The sequence below is a fragment of the Perca fluviatilis genome, chromosome 3, assembly GCF_010015445.1.
Source record: "Perca fluviatilis chromosome 3, GENO_Pfluv_1.0, whole genome shotgun sequence".
NCBI lineage: Eukaryota > Metazoa > Chordata > Actinopteri > Perciformes > Percidae > Perca > Perca fluviatilis.
In genome coordinates, this window is record NC_053114.1 from 26,281,154 (window position 1) to 26,299,484 (window position 18,331).

The 18,331-nt window shown below is 41.7% G+C and overlaps 1 protein-coding gene across 6 annotated transcripts in view; it reads right to left on the bottom strand.

Moving 5' to 3' along the window:
• Nucleotides 1-18,331, bottom strand: part of zfhx3 (zinc finger homeobox 3) — a 210,335-nt gene that overhangs the window by 7,003 nt on the left and 185,001 nt on the right. For 5 of the 6 annotated variants that reach the window (XM_039794348.1, XM_039794350.1, XM_039794351.1 and 2 more), the window contains 4 exons: nt 11,336-11,472; nt 10,579-10,779; nt 6,880-7,003; nt 158-5,752 (listed from right to left, as the gene is read on the bottom strand). In XM_039794348.1, the coding sequence (XP_039650282.1) occupies nt 158-5,752; nt 6,880-7,003; nt 10,579-10,779; nt 11,336-11,472 (6,057 nt within the window). The remainder of the gene's footprint in view (nt 1-157; nt 5,753-6,879; nt 7,004-10,578; nt 10,780-11,335; nt 11,473-18,331) is intronic. The other variant, XM_039794352.1, reaches the window with a different exon arrangement.

The following is an 18,331-nucleotide window of genomic DNA, read 5'->3' on the forward strand; positions in this document are numbered from 1 at the left end:
CAAAAGGCCTGCTATTTACTAGGTTTTACATTTAAGTACAATGTGTGATTAATTACTGTAGTTGGTTAGTTAGTTACATGTTAATTAAAAAACAACTGCAACTCTGCACCTCAAATTTTAGCTGTAAATCATTGAATGAATCAAAATGATGACGTACCTGAATTAGATGAGTTAAAGCTGGAAAGAGAGGGACTGCCAACCCCTGGCAACAGGACAGATGGGATGCCTTGCAGATTTGGATAAGCTGACTGGAGATTCAGAGCCTGCATTGCAGGGTTATCAAACAAACCCTGCTGCTGCATGGCCTGCTGCTGTGCCAGTCCTAAAACTTCATTGGCCTTCTTAATGCGGTCCATCTCTTGCTGGGCCATAAGTTGGCGGACAGTGGCGGGGTCAAAGTATTCTTTTTCCTTATCGATCTGGCTGCCAATGGTATCCTTCACCTTAGAGATGTGTTGCTGGGAGAAAATATGATCACGAACAGAGAGGCGAGCACTGTACTTGACACCACACAAAGTGCATTCAGTCTTCGGCCCCTCGTAGGATGTCTGATTTATTCCGAAGTGCTTGGCCATGTTGAGCTTTGCCTTTTTCTCCTTGGCACGGGCATTTTGAAACCACACCTGAACCACTCTCTTTGGAAGTCCAATGTCATTGCCAAGTACCTCACATTCCAGCATAGTGGGAGTCCTGTAGTCGTTAAAACAGGATTTCAACACTTTCAGCTGGAGGTTTGTCATCTGGGTTCGGAAGCGCTTTTGGCCAGGTCGATCTCCGCTGTCGATGCTCCTGGTACCTGAGGCTCCGGGACTTGGTGAGCACGGGTCAGCCAGGCTGGACGTCTCACTGTGATCAATGATATGTTCATTCTCATAGTCCTTAGCATAATAGCTTGTTGCAGGGCTTACCAGCCCTGAGGACATCTGGTCATCAGTTTCAAGGTTTGGGGCTGTGCCCCCAGACTTAGACAGGTAATCACCACTATTTTGGCTGTGTTTTGCATCAGCACTGTCATTATCAGCATTGGCCTCATCACCTGTGGTTGTGTCAGTGATGGCTGTGTTCACAGAAGAGCAGTCATCATTATCCAGTTTGCTGTGATCAAAGCTGAGGTTCACAGAGGACATGGTTGCGCTCTCAAAATCTTCCATTCCCTCAACTTTAATGGATGAGGGGCTCAGTAGAGCCCTGGGAGACAAATCCATGCTTTTGTTTACTGGTGACATGGAGGAGCTCTGTCCATCACTGTTTGTTGGGGCCAGTTGGGAGTAACTTGCGGTCTCTAGAGCATCTATTTTTATTTGCATACCCTCCTGGTCAGGTAACATACCAGCGAGGGCTAAATTATATCCAGCACGTTTGGCTTCATGCCAGTGACGAGAGCGAATGTGTGCCTCAAGGGCAGTTTTCGCTTTAAAAAGAGCTCGACAGAAAGGGCACCTACGATGAGCTTGAGCTGGCCCTACTGCTCTAAACTGACCTTTTCTCTCTCTAGCTCTGGTATTTTGGAACCAGACTTGCACTACTCTCTTTTTTAATCCCACCTCATGAGCAATGTGGTCAAGCATTTTACGTGTAGGATTTGAATCTAATAAATACTTCTGATAAAGGACCTCTAGCTGCTCCGGTGTGATGGTGGTTCTGAGCCGCTTGTCTCTCTGTGGCTCTTCTCCACTATTTGTGCTGTCGTTCTCTCCTGGGCTAGTGCCAGCTTTCTCCTCTAACTTCCTCTTCAGGGAGTTCATGGTGGAGGTAGGGGTGGACGGAGAGGTGGCAGAGCTGCTGGGAATCTGTGGCATCGCCCCAGAGAGTAGCTGACTTGCCAGGAGAGGATTGCTGGGATCAAATAGCATGAATGACATATCAATTGGACGGTCTAGGAATTGAGGGTGGATGAATTGATTTTGCACAGAAAGGAAGTGTAATTGCTGGTGTTCTTGCCAGTGCTCAAAGGAGGGGAAGCCAATCTTGCATTGCTCACACTGATACGGGATCATCTGTTGTGCCAGTTGTTGTGTGGTCAGGTGTGCATTGAGGCTCATGTGAGGGCTTTGCGATGAGGCCTGGCTTGTCTGAGAGGATGAGGGACCACACTGCTGCTGTTGCTGAGAGAAGGAAGGAGATGAATGTTTGATGGGCTTGGAAATAGTTTGAATCTTCTCTTCTCTCTGGGGTCTATGGTGTTGTGCCTCAGACTGTGGTTGATGCACAACTTCCTGCTTAATAGAGGTTTGGTTTTCTCGTGGATCAGCAGAAATTTCTGGTAACTGCTTGGGCTTCTCATCATAGAGGTTTGAGGTGGATGCTGGTGATGCCTCCTCTTTCTCAGTGGATGGGAGGTGTGAGAATGCTGAAGTGGAGGGTGGAAGTGGGCAGAGACTTGAAGAGGAGGGCATTGGGGTGTGACAGGATGACCCAGAGGGAGTATAACAGTCATTGGGATAGTCCACTGAATCCTCATTTTGGCTGTCATACTGTCCATCTTCATCTTCATCTTTGTAACACAGCTTCTTTTGGTGTTTTATTAGATCAAATATACGCTGGAAAACCAGACTGCATTTCTTGCATTGGTAGTTCAGATTTGAGGTGCGTATATAGCGGTCATTTGACAATTCTCGTCTTTCACCCTCTTTTGCCCCTTCACCCTGGTTTTCATAATTTTTCCTTGCCTTCTGGCGAGCATTTTGGAACCACACAACAATAACACGAGTGGGGAGGCTCAGAAGGTTGGAGAGCTGTTCAAATTCATCATCTTTAGGATAAGCATTGGCATCAAAGAAGTCTTGTAGCACTCTTAGCTGGTAGTCAGTAAATCTAGTCCTGGATGATCTCTTACTTCCATACAATTCTTGTTTCAGAGGTTCAGGGGAAGGAGGTTTAGAGTCCATTTTTGTGTCTTCTAAAGTTGTTGTTGGTGGATTATTGAAATTGTATGGTGAGTCTTTGTTACGCTGTCGCTCTTTAAAAAGGGTGTTTCTGAACCAGTGCTTTATGACTTTTTGTGGTAGCCCTGACTTGTCTGCCATCTCCTTAATCTGTTCCTCATTTGGCGAATTGTTGATATCAAAGTACTGTCGCAGGACCCTAAGCTGGTCATCTGTGATGCGCGTTCGTGGCCTCTTGTTCTGCTGCTGCTGTAGCATAGCTGGTGTAAGCTGTTGTTGATAGAGCTGTGCCAGGTCTGAGGCCAAGCTTGGCTCAACAGATTGTAGCTGAGGAGGCAGGGACTGGAGAGACATGGACTGCATCATGAGCGGCGAGAAGAGGGGCAAATCCATTGGCATGGGAATTTGTGCCATTTGAACTTGCGGCTGTGGGGTATGTACAGTTGGAGGTGTGAGTGAGGCAGCAGAGACAGGAATATTTGGTGTGGGAGCTCTTTGGGGTGGTGGAGGAGGAGGAGGTGGAGGTGGAGGAGGAGGCTGTGGAGGAGCAGGAGCAGCCTCTGGTGTAGGGGGTCTCAGTGGATAGAGTTTATCATATTGATCTCTGTATTCCTTGGCAAATCTCTCGAGGGATCGAAATGGAAAGAAAGCCTGGTGGATATGCTCCTGGTGACTCTTTAGAATCAGTATGTTTGAAAACAGCTTGCCACAGGCTTCACATTCCAGTTTCTCTAATCCCTCAATGGGGTCCACCACTCTTGTTATTCCACCTGGACCACTTGATCCTGTAGGTCCAGCTGTCTTTTTCTGAGCTTTCTGTTTATTTTCATTGTACTGAATTACTAACTCAAACCCAAAATTTTCCAGCAGGGCTTTGGTTGCATTTCCTCGAGCATCTGAAGCAATCCTTGGTGGAGGCAAGCCAGTATCATGGTTTATGTTTATTGAAATATGCTGAATGTCCTTCTTTTCTCTTGGCTTACTGTCTGTAGAATCTTTGTTGACATATTCATCATTTTTTTCACTTGTGCCCTTCTCTCTTTGTAGTTCTCTGTCTTTCTCATTCTGAGAGGAGGGAGGTCTCTGCTTTTTTTCAGCCTGCTGAAGAAGAGCTGCACTCTGCTGCAGCAATGCCATCTGGCCCTGAGCCTGTGAGTGAGCCTGTTGCTGCTGTTGTTGATGCTGCTGTTGTTGTTGCTGCTGCTGCTGCTGTTGTTGTTGTTGTTGTTGATGTTGCTGCTGAAGGTGGTGGTGCATCAATTGCTGCTGCAAGCAACTCTGCTGGGCTGAATTTTTTAGATCTTCCAACAGTGAAGAGGTGGAGGATCCTGCTAGGCCAAGTGCTGAGTTACTGATGTTGATCTCAGGGTTCAGCTGAAATTCTGCTCCAGGGATGTAGAAAGGGAATAGCAACTGCTGTTGTTGGAGGGGGAGAAGTGCATCAGTTGTCATTGGGAAGTGCTGCAGAAGGGCTGGGTTAAATAGCTGTGATTGTAAAATAGCAGTCTGCTGCTGGAGCTCTTGCTGAAGCTGGGCTTGAGCTTGGGCTTGAGCCTGAGCCAATTGTTGTTGTTGCTGAAGCTGTTGTTGCTGTTGTTGCTGTTGTTGTTGCTGTTGTTGTTGTTGTTGTTGTTGTTGTTGTTGTTGTTGATGTTGATGATGTTGTTGTCTAGCAGACAGCATATCAGAAATTTTAGACTTTTTTACTTCATGGTTCTCAGATGGTGAGGAATAGCAGCTCACCGAAGAATTCCCCAGGCTTTCAATGCTGTGAGTCTGGCCCATTTGGTTTCCTCCAAGAATACTCTGAGCTGTTTTAGAGCCAGAAGAACTGTGATTTGTAGAGCTAGTAGTTGAGTTGATGGCTGAGCTTGGACTAGATGTGGACGTGCTGATGCTGGAACCAGTTGCACTTGCAGAGCTAGGGATCCCTCCTGCTGCTTCAAGTTTGGCTGCCCTAGCTTTTGTCTGGTGTAGAACAGAGCGCATGTGAATCTCCAGAGTAGAACTCTGGCTATATGCCACATTACAGGTGCTGCACTTGAATGGCTTGTTGTCAGGGCTGCTGGTGGGCTCAGGCTGGCCAGTAGTGGACTCCTGAAGAGCCCTCTTCACCTTGTGCAGGTGGGAGACTGAGTTATAGTGAACCAAAAGAATGTTCTTCTGTGTAAAAGACTCTTTGCATACAGTGCACTTGAAAGGTCGAGATGGATCCAAGAACTTCTCCATGGTAAAGTTGGGGCCCTTTCTGAATGGCAAAGCACGTTTAGGTTCAGATCCAGAATCCTCCTGCAGTGAACCAGAGTCACTGCCTGTTGGGCTTTGTTTTTCCTCTAGGTCACTTTCATCTCCCTCTTTGTCATCTTCTCCCAGACTTCCATGCTCCTCTCCAAGGGATGGGTCACCCATTACCATAATGTCACCATTCATCAATAAGCCCCCATAAAGCTGCTGGATATCAGCTTCACTCAGCTCCAGGTGGCTGGTTTCTAAATGTTTCTTCAAGGCCTGTAGTGTTCTGAAGCTTCGCTGGCAGAGGCAGCACATGGTGGCTGCCCTGATCACATGGTACTGTGAATGGAGCTGTAGTTTCTCCACAGTCTTGAAGGCCAGGCTGCATTGGTTACAGCGGTACTTGTACACATGGCGATCTGAAACAGGCAACTGGGGCCTTTTGTTGTGAACTTCATTGAAGTGCATCTGGAGAGAGTTGGAGGACTTGAACACTTGATTACAGCCTTTCTTCCAGCACAGGAATCCTGTGGCATCATCCCTCTCCGACTGTTGATCTTCCAGAGGTGACTTGCGAGCTTCACCTATATCTGTAGGGAGTGACACACCCTTCTCTTGATCAGCATCTGATGCATCTGTGAATAAATAAACCAAAAGAGAGCAATTTATTAGGTCCCTACATTAGGACATTAAAACACTCATTGTGTTAGCACTCTTGGGAAGGTAGAAAAAAAATTAAGGGCAATGACTAATTACAAGGCCCGTTAATCTGCATCAACGGAAGTACATTTACAGAATAAAGCCTCACACGCCAGAAGTCCCTCACCTTCCGCTCTCTGTGCGTTGAAGTTCTTTAAATCCCTTTAATATGGGAAACAACAACAAACTTTGTGCTAGCAAGCTACACGCTGAAAATGGCCACTTTTAAACAAAATTTGGATTGTGCAATGAGCCAGGCCTGCTTGTTTCTTTCAGTGAATGATTGTTAAGACTAACAAACAATATGTTCACGGCATTTACTATCTTACTGGGATGTTTTGGGACTGACTGGCAGGATACAGGTCAGAGCAAACTAGATTTAACCATGTATCCAGCTAATTTAAATAACTCACATTACTGTATTGTGTCTTTCAACAATTAACTTCATTTAATAATTTATGTGGCATTTTTTTTTTTGCAGGGTGCAAATGTTCCACTAAGACAAGTTCCTTCCCGAGACTATTTTGCAGAGCCACAGTCATTGCGTCCGGAGCTTAGCGCTGCCCAAGACGATTGTGATTGCTTTAAAGAAATGCAAACAATCCTAGAATGTATCTGTGGTGTAGCCAGACCTTACTCCACAGGGCTGATACATCTGGCAATGCGAGCCTAAAGGCCCATGAATGCCAACTATTAATTATATTGTCTTGTAAGTGCATTGTCTATCATTACCCTGTCTGTCAAAAAAATTTATGAAACCATTATCAACACAATTATTTTGTAAAACACTGAATACCTGAATAATGATTTCTTACTTCCAGTCTATCTAATAACAACTGACTTAATATTGCACCAGTCTGTGCATACACAGTTATAAAGTGATAACATTTAGTTCAATCACAAATCTTTTGTACACTCAACCATGATTTCCTAATGCGATAATATGCTCATTACAGAACACAAAGGTTACTACTGTAATTGATTTATGGTTTTAGAAAACATTTAGCAGGAATCTTTATGTGTAAAAAGTGACCTACTTTGTATACTTTATATAGATACTAACCAGCTTGCTTCTTTGTATCTTCAGAGTTTGAGTTGGCTGTAGCATGAAGGGTGCTCTGGGACTCTCTGTCTGGACTAGGTACAGGTATGAACATGCTTGTTGGCAGTACTTCAGATGCTGTTACCTGGAACACACAAAGCACAAAGGAATTCTAGTGTGCATAATCCCACTGTTAATATTTAGTTTAAATAAATAAACGAAAACTACAGACACAAACAAGAGAATACGCAAAGAAGTTACCAAGAAGGTGGTTAGAGAGATCAATAAGGTAACATTTTACATTGCACTGAGGATCATTGACGCTAAACATGAACATCAAGAGAGTCCTCAGGTGGAACTCATGTCATACAGTATCTCAACCAGCTAAAAGCTTTGAGGGGGACTAATAAAATAAAACTAATTAAAAACTCTTGAAAAATGACTTCTGTAATAAATGACAAAAGTAGGTATACTACTACCTTACACTTCAGTTGTAAGTGCCAATTAAATAAAAAGATATTCCATTCCAGAATTGGGAAATTATTGTGGTGTGTGTTAATAAAACACTAAAAGAAAAAGAAAAACAATTGAATTGCTGTTAAAAAAAAAGTTGATGCATTTTAACTTTGGAGAAAGTTCTTTTCTCTTTACTTTTCTAATTCGATTATTTCAAGGACGAATAAGTATTGATTGAAAAAGTACAGAGAGGAAACCAGGTTCTCTGTGCTCTCAAAAGGTTGGAGTCAATCATGTGTGAACGGCAGCAACCTCTGTTTTTTCCTGCTGCTCTCCCCCATCTTTCTTCCTATTTCTGTATTTGATAACCTCTTTTTCATCCACAAAACCTGATAATTCATCAAAATCACTAATTACCAGTTCCCTATGTAATAATAATCATCGACTGAAACTGGGTGAGATTGTAAGATTGTCTTTTTCACCATCCCTCAATTAACTTCACAAACAGACTAATCAGCTTCACTCTACATGCTGCATTTAAATTAATACCACCCCACTGTATGCCTCCTCTCTTCCCTTCTGTTACACTGGTGAACCTCAATTTTAGAACACTCTTCACCTTTCACTCTTAGCCTAAATACTTAGGTAGTCTTTTCAAGTCATATTCAATATAGATGTCTCAAATGATGGAGACAAAAGAAAGAAAGAAATCTTGAAGAATGCATCCTGGTAGAATTTGTATTGAAAAGTAAGTGACTGCAGATCTTTATGGTTGAGGCTTTGTGCTCATGTACAATCTGCTTTCTAATTACTGCTCTAATAGGCACAGTGAGAAAACAGCTGAACATACTGTAGCATCATGTCATATAGCCTACAGGCCAGATCTAAATGGAGCAAAATCATCCTCAAACAACAGGAGTTTCAAGGTTAAGAAGAACAGTTAACACTTTCCATCACCAAGTACAGACTATATTTGGTTAGTGTGGTCACATATTTAGCAGAAAACTACTTCCCTTGTTGTTTTTGTTACCTCTCTATCTCTTTAAAATGAAAAGTGGAAAAAGAATGCAACCGTCACTGAAATTAACAAAAAAACAATGATTTACATTACAAAGTGGACTGTTTCTAGACAACTGCTTCATTAGGTGATTAGTGGAAAGAGCAGACCAAGGTCACTTTTAATTTGGACCACCTAATTGGCAAACATAGTTTAAAATGGCTATCATCCAGCCAGACTCAGAATTAATGAAGCACAATTATTTTCATTACCCCTATCTTACATAGACCGCAAATGAGACATGGAGTGAGAGAGGGAGGACTCGGGTGTGTGTATGTGTGCATATTATATATATATATATATATATATATATATATATATATATATATATATATATATATACAGCACTGTGTATATGTTCTGTATATGAGACAGAGAGGCATGTGACACATGGGGTGGAAAGGAAATGAGGGAAGAGGTAGTGCAAAGACGATAGGTGGATGAAAGGATGAAGGGCGGGATAGTGAATGCATCATTATGCATGCTTGGCAAGAAATAAAAGTCACCTATTTCAGAATTAATTAGGCTCCTCTCCTTAGACTTGTAGAAAGGATAAAGTACCTTTCCGTCTGCATTCACCAGTTATAAAAAAGTGCTAGCTTTAATGTGTTATATTACCTCTGTTCTATCACGGTCCTCTTGTAGTGGCTCAGTACATTACTAACTCTATAAAAGAAATAAATATTGCTGTCCAACATACTAATGTGCTTGCCATTTACTTTCTAGATGGGGGATGAAGATGGCGAGGCAGCAGACAGAGTAATGTTTTACTCTGTGATTGTCCGGCAGGCTATTTAGCTTCACAGGATAGAACAGAGCAAAGATTTGCTCAGTGATTTACAAGAAAACAAGGCAAATAAAATTTTATTTCCTCTTGATTAGCATTATCGAAAGCAAAGAAAGTATTCTCTCTAGGTAGAAAATGATGCCCCAGTGCATTGCAGCTGATAATAAATCTAACTTCAGGACTTGAGAGTCAAAAACTACATGACTCAAGATACAAACACTACAGATTTTGAATCTTATTTCCTGTAAGAATGGACCTGAAGATTGACACAGATTGTGTTTCATTTTCTATAAATATGTCTATAAATACATACAGTTTTATATGAGACTTGATTTGTGGCTGATTTGTAGTGAACAATTACATTTCCATTGCTTGTACTTGAATTTCATAAAGTGGCAAAACTGTTCATTAAATTTTGATTAATCTGTGTCGCAATTATTTTAACATATTCATCATGAAAAGCTTTGTTTTGACTAGCACACAGGTGATCAAAGACATGGCAAGAATGTCAGTGTAGTAATAAATGAACTGGGAGCTAAGAGACCAGCTCATCTTGAAATCATTAAAAAATACAAAAACAGATTATGAGTTCCCCTCCCCAAATGACTGTGATTAGAGGAGAGCTGGAGAAAGGCTCTCTTATGATGGGCACATTAAGACAATGAAAAGAGGAGAAATATATGCATCTTAAAAAGGCCCAATCATTTCCAATGAGCCAATGGGATTGCCTGAAGCCATTTCGCAATTAACAGCATTCTTTGTGTTTGATAAAAGACTGAATGTTGGCAATTTACAGAAGCAAAGATAGGAATGACAATTGTTCTCACAGCTAGGCCGCCACTACATGGTGAAGGATTGATTAAGAGTGAGTGACTAATCTTCTTGAATCCTTACACTGGTCCTTGACCTGACCCAGTGTCTGCAATCTGACAGACCATAATATGTGTAAGTACTGTAGCAATATTTCAGTTTCTTATTAATAACTGTGAGGATAATGGTAGACACAATATGGGACAGAGTGGATAGAGAAATTTGAATCAAAACTTAGATTGGTAGTGTGTATACAATTCAGCTTACCCAAATGGCAAGGCCATACATTTGTTAATCTATAGTGCTTTTCCTCCTCTGCATATCCAAACTTAGAAACTATGGATAATGCATTTCCTAAAGTACTTATGCATTCTATTTGCTATGGCGCTGGATGACCAGAATAAACAATGTGCACATACCAATCAGATCAGTTTTCAGAAGTTTGCACATACAAACTTCAGGTTACCTTGAAATATGCAGGTTGGTAAAGAAAATGATTCAAAAGCATTGCGGGCTGAGAAATATAAGAATGCTAATGGAGTAAACATTTCAACCTTTCAAACCACCCAGTATCCGATCACACAAAAAATAAACACAACAAGGGACTTACTGAGGCAATAAGCTTATCCACACAGTCAGGAGCCACGCTGTGGAGGTGTGTGAGGTGGAACTGCAGGTGGATCTTGTTGTTGAGCATGTCCTGGCACAATGGGCAGCGTAACATGGGCTGGACAGAGTGCTGCGTCATCACGTGCATTCTGAGACGATTCAGGTCCGTGTTAGTGAACTTGCAGTAGGGGCACTGGTACATCTGGGTAGTAGAGATAGGAACAGAGATGGAAAGAGAGAGAGGGAGAAAGAGATCCACAGTGGGTTAAAGGGGTGAAATGCTGAGCACGGTGGGCCTGCTTGAAGAGGAGCTGTATATCAGGCGGAAGATTGGGGCCCCCATCCCTCAAGCAGGCAGATCCCTCTGATCACAGACAACTGTGTAATATTGAGCACCACTGAGTCTTGGCACCTACTTCAAAGTGCTCTCATCTGTCAAATACTATATTGATTTTCCACCTTATACACAATTAGCAGTGCAACTGCAGCAGAAAGGCTAAAATTTCTTTGAGATTGGAGGTAAAAAAATTTATAAAAAGGGTCAGCAAGATAACTGACAAAACATTATTAGAAGTATATTTTTACATTTCTTCTTTTAATTAATGTGTAAGTTTCAAGCTTATAATGAGGGCTTGGTATTTGAGGATGAATTAACCTTCAGCAGGAGTCCCCTAATTCAAAGAGTTTTAAAAACAGAGAGTTTCATGAACATCTGGAGACATCAATGTTATCCAAACTGTGTGGTTTATAACTCTCACCTGCTCCGCAGCGCTCTTCTCAGCTGTCCTGGGACGCTTTGAGGAGAGGGGGCTCTCGGAGGTCTCCGACCGCGAAGAGGGCCTTTTGGAGGGGATTGGAGAATCTGACTGGTGCCGTTCCGAGTGGCCAGACACTGCTGCACATTGACACAGATGCGCACAAACACGGAGGGGAAAAGAGAGGAGAGCAGACATGTCAAGACAAGGTGAGGACTTGGCAGCTTGGGAGCAGGTCAATCAATAACACTGTGGATAAAGGGCTTTGGAATGTCTTTCTTAAATGTGATATAACTGCATTTAATGGGAATTGGGCAGAGAAAGTGTTGTTATCCAACTCATGTCTCACCGTAGAAAATACCACACAATGTTTCACTTGTCTTCCCATGTTAGTGCAGGGGAGCTGTCTTTTTCAGTGTTGGCTTGTCAGGATATCATACAACACCATAAACCGCTAATGAAAATATTAATTTGCCACAGGGTGCAACTTTAGGTTTCACACATATTTTCAGTCCACATGAGTTTCCAAACTTGAGACAAGGTAATCAAACATCTTGCGACCTCATCATATAGCAAGAAAGGTAAAGAGATCCACACCAGACTCAACTTTGAACAACTTATTTCTGTAATTACTTCTTACCTGTATAACGGTGTTCATTTTTTGAACACCGTTCATTTTTGTGATCCTGATATTGTAATACAAATGAAGAACACTTCTATGAAAGGTCTTCAACCACCTCTTGTGTATTTAACTACATTTTGTCCTTGTTGTCACAGAAATTATCCACAAAGAAAAGCTGAGGAAGACAATACAATTCAGTTTTTTGATATTTTGACCAATAGTCACAGTTCTGCCTTGCCAACATTTCAATTAATTTCAAGAGAGTGATTGAAATTCCTCAGCTCTTGGTTTCCAAAAGCAGTGGGATGCGAGTGAAGTTCTCTGTTTCACTGGCATTTCTGTAACCAGCTCAGCCCTCTCCAGTGTGCTGTAGTTCTGTGCAAGTGGACTGTGACAAAAAGAAAAAGAGGACAGTGAGATTAGAAAACCACTTTTCAAGCCCCTGAGCAAAGCTCGATTTTTCCTAAAAGCAAGGTTGCATACGACAACAACCTTTCACTTAACTTGAAGATTTTGAAGACATAAAAACATGCCACTGGCCTCAAATGTGGCATCAGAACAATGATTAGTCATACCCAAGCACATTCACAGGATAAAGCCATGTTTCAGTGCTCAGTCTGTGGAAAGGACTACAGTCATTGTCAGGTGGCTGCCAATCTTTGAAAAGATTTCCATTATAGTCACCTATACTGCCACCTCAAGTGTTTCACTAGCTCACAAACTGAATCACCGGGCTAATCCACACAAAAACAATATTAACAAAATAGCATCTCTGCAGAGCAAGGCTTCACACAAGAGCCCCTGCAAACCACTTTAAAACTACTCCACTTTATAAAGAAAAAGGCAAACTAGAGGTGGTGACAGAGATGCATCACAGCTGAGCCTTCAGCGAAGCAAGGGCTCAAAGAGGAGCTAAATCTACATGGAGCCAGCACAGAGGAGCTGCAGTAGCATCCCACTTTGTCACCAGTAGAAAGAATTCACTGTGAAACTTAAGGAGGTGTCTTGCCAACTCCTAACAAGCCTATAAAGAGTTAAATTTGGCCTGATTTGTACAGTTCTAGAAGGGCAAATTGAGAACAGAGGCCATTGGTAGGGGAGGGGTGGTTTGGAGGGGGTCAGGTTAAGCAGGGCTGACCACGCTCCTGCTCCAGACATTAAAATGTCAGCTCCAATCAGGACGAGGGCAGTTGAGTTGATTACCCAGTGGGGGACCTGGCTTTGGACAGAGCAGCCTGCGAGATCTCCCAGAGACACCGGGATCAGCCAGGGAGGCCCTATTAGGGTTCAGTCACAGTCAATCCTATTAAACACATCCGCCAATAAACAAAGGGAATGTTAAACAAAAGGAACCTCCCATTCCCTGACATTAACCTCTCAGTCATGGCACTATCCTCACCAATTCCTCCTCCTCCTCAACTCCACTTCAGTCCACTCTTACTTCCCCTGAACTCATCTCTCGATGAAAACAAAGATGTACATCTCACCTTCACATGTCAACTATCTGGTTGATCTTTTGACTGCTCACAAGTTTAGGGGTCCTAATTCTATTTAATAATGACAATATACAGTATTTACCTTGAAAACTATTTTCTCTTTTAGCTAGCTTATTGAGTTAGTTAGGAAACACTGATCTCTGTATCTTGGCTTTTTGTCTCTCCATCAGCAGCTCAGTAATACCATAAGCAACTTTTGACACCAGAAGCCTCATAGATACAAGGTAGGGAACTGCTGTAACGGTTGCCCAAGGCAAAGGACCTAAACAGTAGCCTAAACCCAACAGCATCTGTTAAAACTATTAATATCGGATAGCAACATTTTTAAGCACCTGCCCCTTTTCTTTAAAAATAAAATAAATAAAAAAGTCTCAGCTGCACTGCATGTTTGCATGGACAAAAATAAACAACGGCAGCTGCTACAACTTAAATATGTATAATTGCCATTCACTGGGAATTACCTAACTTTTGTAACAGAGAGGTAGCGTAAAAAAGAAATTCAAAGACTTAAAGAGCAGGTACACAGGGCTCGGGCCGCAGCTATTAAGTACATACATACAAAACAGAAAGTAAGCATGGATTAAGTAGACACAAGTATCCTCTTAGCCTCGTGATTAAGAGGATAAACATAATTGATTGTAAGTATATTCCACTTTCACAATTACTCAATAAGCACCAGAGAGGTGAAACAAGTGGCTGTTTATGCTAAGGCACTGGAGAGTGGCTGTAGAAGGGGCCCAACCGACTCTCTAGCTCAGGGTGTTTTATGTTTATGTGTGTGTGTGTGAGAGAGAGATAGACAGAGAGAGAGGGTGGGACATATGGAGGGCTGTGGAGGCTTACTCAGACACAGTCTTTCTCGTCATGGCCAATTAGGACTCCATAAATCTGATAAATCGCCTTCTCTTAAGAACCCTACACCCCTACACCATCACAGGCACCATGACTAACATCCAACTACTGTATCCTGTTTTTCTGTGTCAAGGGTGATGAAAGAAACGAGCGAAACATTGAATAGCTGGGAATGAAATAGAGATTTTTGTCATGACGCACAGTCTAACACGGCAGATTGGACACTGGTGTCAGAGCATAGATGTGTACATGCGAGACACATGGATCTACCATATGAGCAGGAGATCAGAACCAATGACCAAAACATTGGGTCCTGATGGAGCAGGGTATATGACTATTACAGGAGCAATGTACTGTCAAGAAAGAACAGAAAAGGACTTTGTGAGATATGCTGTGGATGTTAAAAATAGCTGACAACAACTAGAGATGAGGTCTAGTTTTACTTTCGGGTGTTATATTGGTGGGGGGTAGCTGAGAGAGGAAAAAATACAATCTCAAAAAGTTGTGAAAATGTGTTTGTTTTGTAAGAATAATTCCTGACGTTTTTTCTTTAATATATAATATTGCTGTCAATCCGGCCAAGTTACTATTGAAGTCAGTGTAACTTTTAAGAGCTTCCTGAATGATAAGATTTTAATAAGAGCTACAACTACATCTCTGTATTTAAACCTCCGTGGTTAGTTTAACCATGCTTATCCCATTCGCAAGTAGTCCTCCACAGAGACCACTATGGTCCCCCCACTGACCTTAATGTCTGTCAGGAGTCTGTCTGTTACCCTGACCTCTTCTGCTTGGTCAGATCCCCCATCCACACCAAAGCTCTTTTGACAGATACACAGGGTGGGCTTTTGTTTGAAAGCACAAAAGGTAGGGCAGGAGTGGAGAAAAAACCTAAGAGTCAATTAGGTGATTATTAATTCATGCCCCTTTTCCGTAAACCAGAGGCTTTTGTGCTGTCGAGTCCCGTAAGTGAATTGGACTTTGGCACCTTGTCTCACCTCCCATAGCTGGACTGTATTATTCAAGCAGCAAAGGGGCTGTCAGCACACTGCACCGTTCTCTGGAGCAATCACAGCCTTGTTGTGCTTTTAAGGGGAAACAAGATGCCTGCTGGACAGAGTGACTGACACAGCATAGACTAAATTAAGCACAACAGGTCATCTGCCATTGAAATCTTCCAGGAGTGCAATCAGCTGCTGTTGATCTGCTTTGTCGCTGGGAGAGGTTATCTCTATTCTAAAATGTGAGTTACAGTAAACAACATGTAGAGAAGTGGAGGATGGGGAAAAGATTCCTCAAGTTTTGGAGGGGAATTCCTCTCCTACTGACAGACATGGGGTCCTCATCATCTCCGGAGCCTCTGCCCCCTCATTACCACAGTTCCTGTTTCGCCGTGGCGGCTTCAGGCCTCCGGTTGTAAAAAACATAACCTATCATCCAGTCCGTCCACACCAGCGAGGCTGCACAACTTTTCTGTCACTTTGCCCAGAACAGCCACAGTCTGCCAATCACTTTAAAGTGAAGCTCAACCCACAATTGCTCTGCATAGTGAACCTCAATACTCCTCAGTGTTATGCTTACTGAAAATGTGTCCTCTAATCCCCAACTCCCTAAAACCTTTCACCTTCACACTGTAGAGGGCTTCTGACACACCTCTGCAAAATAGAAAATCCTCACCTCTATTCCCTCTGAAAGTTGGCCATTAATATGGAGATGATTCAACTCCCCCAGTGTTACAAGTCATTCTCTTGTAACTCTATGCTAACAATACCTGAATATTGTCTTTTCCTTTTCCTATTTCTATCCAGCTTTTTAATCTATAGCCTGTGTCAGAGCCCAGAGCCATAAAGGGCAGTGTTCCATGTCATCTTATATTTCTTAGGTAATAATTCTGCATTCATTAAAAAGAAATACAAAAGAAATGAATTAAAAAGCCTATATTGAAGTTATTGCACATATGAAATAATTTCCTATTATTTATGAAGTCCAAGAACAAAACACTTAACTCTGTAGTATAAGAGTGTTATGCAGCCTAACGACATGATTGCAAGAGATGAAGAAATTGAGAGTAGATATTAATTAGCAGAAGCGTTATTAATCTTCAGGCCACTGAACAACAGGATGACATGGCGTTCACCTTTACAGGACGCTCTGGAGACACAGCACTGGTGCTTGCCCATTAGACACCCCGTGGTAAAACTCATAAACACTGAGCTTTCAGGGAGTTGGCTCACAAACAAGGACAATTTATGGCCTATTATCTTCAAAGACAAAATGAATTACAATTTGAGGGATGACAAGCACTCAAAGGACGTGGTATGAATATGTAAACATTTTCACTGCTTTGTCTCCTGATTTCTCATACTACTTAGGGTTTAAAAGCAATAACAAATCACCACTGCACTGAATGTCTCCCAGTTTTGGAGTAACAATAACATAAACTTGAATAATTTGATTGTAACTAACCATAAGCATCAACCACAGCTAATATTAAATCTACATATCTGCACTGTTATATGGAGAACAATCCATAACATTTTGTACATCTGTTTCTGAATAAGCAACACCAGAAGACTAACAGCATAATGTAGAGCACAGTAAAAAATGAGAAGACTGCAATGCCACGGTGCTGGGTCTAGGGGATGCTAATCATCATGTTCAATTTACAGACTAAATGCAGGATCTACAGTGTACAACACAACATCTGGTTCTCCGACACACCTGGATGTTCACGTGTCTTGCTAAAGCACATTTATACAAACACACAGGTGTTCGTGGAGCCAAACACACACACACACACACACACACACACACACACACACACACACACACACACACACACACACACACACACACACACACACACACACACACACACACACACACACACACACACACACACACCGTTGTATAAGCACACCCATCTGCCCAGTCTTCATCTTAACAGTTTCACAGGTATAGTATCAACATTAAACTGAACATAATTTGGACTGGTCAGTTTAAAACCCTACTGCAGGAGCCTCATAAGAAAGAGAAATACAGCAGCACATGGTTGGAACAACCTGGAGAGATAATGCAAACTAATAAGATACATATTTTTAAATATGTTAGGAAATGTGTAGTTTTAACATACCATAATTTGTTACTATCTCATACACCATCTATTACTATCTCTATTATTATTATTATCATCATCTCTTACTACCTCTTACAAGTCAGTACAGTTAATTCTTCAAACCTCAGCATGACAATCAAAATAACACCTTTGCTGTAGGAGTTCAGTCTGAAATGCATTACGGTTTATTTATGTATGAATATAGATTTTATCTGGTTTGATTTTATTTATCAAGCTCAACAACACGTGAGAGGTAAAAGTGATGTTTTTCGGCATAATGAAGTAGAAAAATCCCATAATATTCTACACAGGAAGAGAAAAAACAGTGAGCAGTAGCTAATAAAATTCACCTTTTAATTGGTGCTCCACAAAACTATGTCAAAATACTCCTACACACAACAACAATAACATGTATGCCCAAGCTAACAGAAAAAACAGCAAGGCAAGTGATGGTAAAAACTGATTCACATCATACAAACATGTTCTGTGTGCACTAAATATTTCCATGTTTGAATAAAGAAAGTCTGTGACATGACTGTGATGATGGCATCTAAAAAAAAAACACAATCATTGATATAATAATTCATTAATTCAATAAACCATTCCCAATTTCATAGAATATGTTGTAGTTCTAAGCAAAATAATCTGCCTTTTTGCTCATGTTATTTGGCTTTACCAAACCTTACTCTTATTCTCTGTTCTAATATTCTATGCAGGCTTGCTAAATGATCAATGACTTTAAGGACTGTGTACATGGTTACCAAGCAAACGGACAAGTTTCAGTGAAAATTAAACTTAAACCTACCACTCCAACTTCCTGACTGTAAGGAAAGAGGAATGAAAATAATTATTCATCAAGCTTCAGAGGAGTACCATTTTCCTAGCCCCCAAACGGAGAGATTATTTTCTTCCCT